Genomic DNA, 3177 nt, shown 5'->3' on the forward strand with positions numbered 1-3177 from the left:
CGGCATCAGAGCAACCACTCAAATGACTGGAAAACCACTGTCAGTTAAGAGGTTAATACCAACCTTCCTTTTCCTTTTTTTATTTTTTTTTATTTTTCATTGATAGACAATACATTATGGGGTTCATTCCGATCCCCTAAGTATATACGCCCCTCTTATCTTGGTTGTATAGAATGTATTTTTTTGGCTAACACTTTCCCAATAGCTCCTGCCAAGTTGGACCCGAACTACATGAAAGAGCCGCGCATGATTCAAGGAGCGCCTCGAATCTCCAAAACCACAAATAACGCGAGGAGAAAACCGGTCCCTAGGCTTCCAAATGACAACGGTGGTTCGCCGCCCTAGTTCAAGGACGACAACTTTTAAGAACGACTGGCCGTTTTGTGGATTTACTCATTCATTTTGCTATCCTCTTCTGTTTTCTCTTTCCCCTATTATCCCTCATTCGTCGCTTTTTGTGCTACATTCATTACCAGATTTTTGATATCCCAATACCCTCCCTGTTGCCATAGTCTGCGTTTGAACTTTGTTTCCGCTGCGTCATTGTTGTTGCTCTCGAATATCTATGACTCACTTCCGCTGAAATATCCATTTTTAAACCATCTATATCTGTATATGACTGTCTCATTTTTTTTTTTTCACTTAGAAGATTTGATGGACTGGAAATCTCCATTTTTGCCTATGACCACCCACCACCAAACTCTGCCATTCCACTCCCCCCCGTAACACTGTTGACAATCTTGGTTTATTTAAAGCCCACCCGTTATTGGAATGGATGGCATATTTTCATATTCAGATCGGGTCCTTGCGTGTTTCAATGTGTTTCTCCTCTTCTATTTTCTAGACATACCTTTTCTTGTTTTGTCTGCCCGGCTTGTTGAGCCACCCCCTTTTATTGCTAAGTTCCTTTTAGTATTTGAAATTTGTAATATTAATTAAATTGTAAAAATATGAGAAAGAAACTGAATCTTTAACTATAAAAACTTTATATAAAAAGAATTAAGTTATAAATCAAAAATAGCTGAAGCACGGAAACAGAGGGTGTGTGTGTGCTGGATGGTTACAACAATCTCACCATGGATCAATATGTTAAAACCTGAGACTTAAATAAAAGTTTAGTTCCAATCTCAACACATGATCACACAGTCAGCATGATGTGAAGTATTAAATGCAGAAGATAAACTCATACACATTTTACAATGAATTCAGTGCTGCATAATGAGGGTGATTTTGAACTAGCGTACATACTGCCACCACAGGGCTAAAAGCGGACATTTTGAAATCAAAACTAACATGTTAACTCAGTAACAATAATAACACACCACCAGAACACAGGCATCATTCATCAGAAAGGAGCTAGAAGCTGCCAAAACAGAAGCATGGCGCTGTATAACCTCACTAGCTGTCGTGCTTGGTCCCAGAATAAATTGCTCCTGACGTGCCTGAAACTTCGTCCCGGAGCCTGTTGGACCCCTAGTTTTCATACCAGCCAAAATGGTCTGCCCCTTCAGTCGTTTGTGCAGGTCCCCTGCTGAATCGTCTTCCTCATCTCGTGGCCTCTTGCTTGCCGGTTGCACATCTAATTTGTAGATATCTCGAAGATATTGATCAATTGGGGTGGCCGACTCATCGCCAAAGTGTAAGTCAAACAGCTGTGCAAATTGCCGCCGAATTCTCGCATCTACGACATAGAATCTTGGACTTCCAAGGGCAGCCATTGCTCGCCTAAATGAAACCATGGGATTCGCCATGCCAGATTTTTGATGTGACGAAAGAACGGAGGAAGTCCAGCAACAACAGACTGCCGTGGAGATAATCGTTTAAGAACACGCGTCTATACAACCCCCCGACTGTATGATTCCATTTTGTTGTTGAAAATTTTTGTAGTCGCTCGCTGTCGGTACTTGGCGCTGGACAGGAGAACCAGCCTTCGGCCGCTTGGGCGACGCCGCTCACGATCCCTCAACTCAAACTCAATAAAATAGCTTATGTCGGTGGGGAAAGTATACATAGCCGGGGTCAATGGAGCGATCAAATTCAGCGTGACAAGATGGGCACAAGGGGATCGAGTTTTCAACCGATTTGTATGAGAAGTTGAACAATCCAGCCTGTTCCCGTAATTCTGCCTACAGAGAGACTTATCAGCACATTCTGGCAGCAGACGGAAGAGGGATAAAGTCCACCTGAATATCTTCCTGGGCAACAACACGACAAATATGTGGCGAGCAGGTATTGCAGGCCCAGCAGTTCGGACCAGAAAGCCGTTCCGTCTCGAACTTTGTCGTCTCGGAAAGTGCGCTGGAACCCGAGGAAGATCGAGACATCCTACGGATGCACTTGGAGAATGAAGGTAGCACTGAAAGGGCCATGTTGTCAGTCATATTGACGTTTGAAATCTTTTGAGCCAACCACTTACAAGATCATGTTGATCCTGGGGATGAAAATAAACATCACTGTCCCAGCCGAAGGGTAGAAAGAGGGAAGACGCAATAAGTAGGAAGAGGTCCTATTTTATAATGAGAAGTTGCGAGTTCGTCCAGTTCGACACAACGAAGTATGTATTTATTTGTTTAGCCTCCCGGCATGGAGACGTGCATGTACAGTACAATACACAAGGAGAAGCACAGAATTCAAATAGCAACTCATGAAAAGACTCAGTCCATATGGCCAACCGAGTGCAGCTGTATGTCACTGTGCATGCAGAGGCCCTACTGGGAACAACGGTATGGGTAGAGCCGTATTTTTATAGAGGTTTTCTCTGACGTTTTTTTGGTATGTTGAGTATTAGTGCCTTTAAACCACTGTAATAATACAGCAGAGTAAAATCCCCTATTCTAAAGAAGCTAGTTAATAAATGAAAACTTAGTTGATGATGGAGGTGGAATGTTGGTTCATTGTAACTATCTAGCAGGCGCAGCACCGCTTAAATATAGGTGTGGTACGTGGCATTCTAGCATATAGGGATATAGGGATGCCAACCGTTGAATATTAATATTCAAGTCTCATTTAAAATCACATCGAGAAATGTACTGCAATCAAATCGAATGACGATTAAACAAAAATGAATGGTTCCGCTGACCCCGTTCAATGGCCATCTGAATGAGTTCAATGTAAATGCCTATATAAACTATAATCTAATTTTTATCTACTTGTTATAAAATAATAATCGCGGAATAT

General features: G+C 42.2%; 2 protein-coding genes across 2 annotated transcripts; both read right to left on the reverse strand.

Annotated features, from left to right (window-relative positions):
- Positions 1–638: 638 nt before the first annotated feature.
- Positions 639–1718, reverse strand: HCAG_08978 (predicted protein; the record flags this gene model as incomplete). The annotated part of the gene is made up of 3 exons (XM_001536093.1): positions 639–728; positions 851–889; positions 1323–1718. The coding sequence occupies 3 exons, from the start codon at positions 1716–1718 to the stop codon at positions 639–641; spliced, it is 525 nt and encodes a 174-aa protein (XP_001536143.1).
- A 355-nt stretch (positions 1719–2073) lies between these two features.
- On the reverse strand, positions 2074–2381 carry HCAG_08979 (predicted protein; the record flags this gene model as incomplete). The annotated part of the gene is made up of 2 exons (XM_001536094.1): positions 2074–2126; positions 2255–2381. The coding sequence occupies 2 exons, from the start codon at positions 2379–2381 to the stop codon at positions 2074–2076; spliced, it is 180 nt and encodes a 59-aa protein (XP_001536144.1).
- Between the last annotated feature and the right edge of the window lie 796 nt (positions 2382–3177).

The sequence above is a fragment of the Histoplasma capsulatum genome, genomic scaffold (assembly GCF_000149585.1).
Source record: "Histoplasma capsulatum NAm1 scaffold_14 genomic scaffold, whole genome shotgun sequence".
Lineage (NCBI taxonomy): Eukaryota > Fungi > Ascomycota > Eurotiomycetes > Onygenales > Ajellomycetaceae > Histoplasma > Histoplasma mississippiense.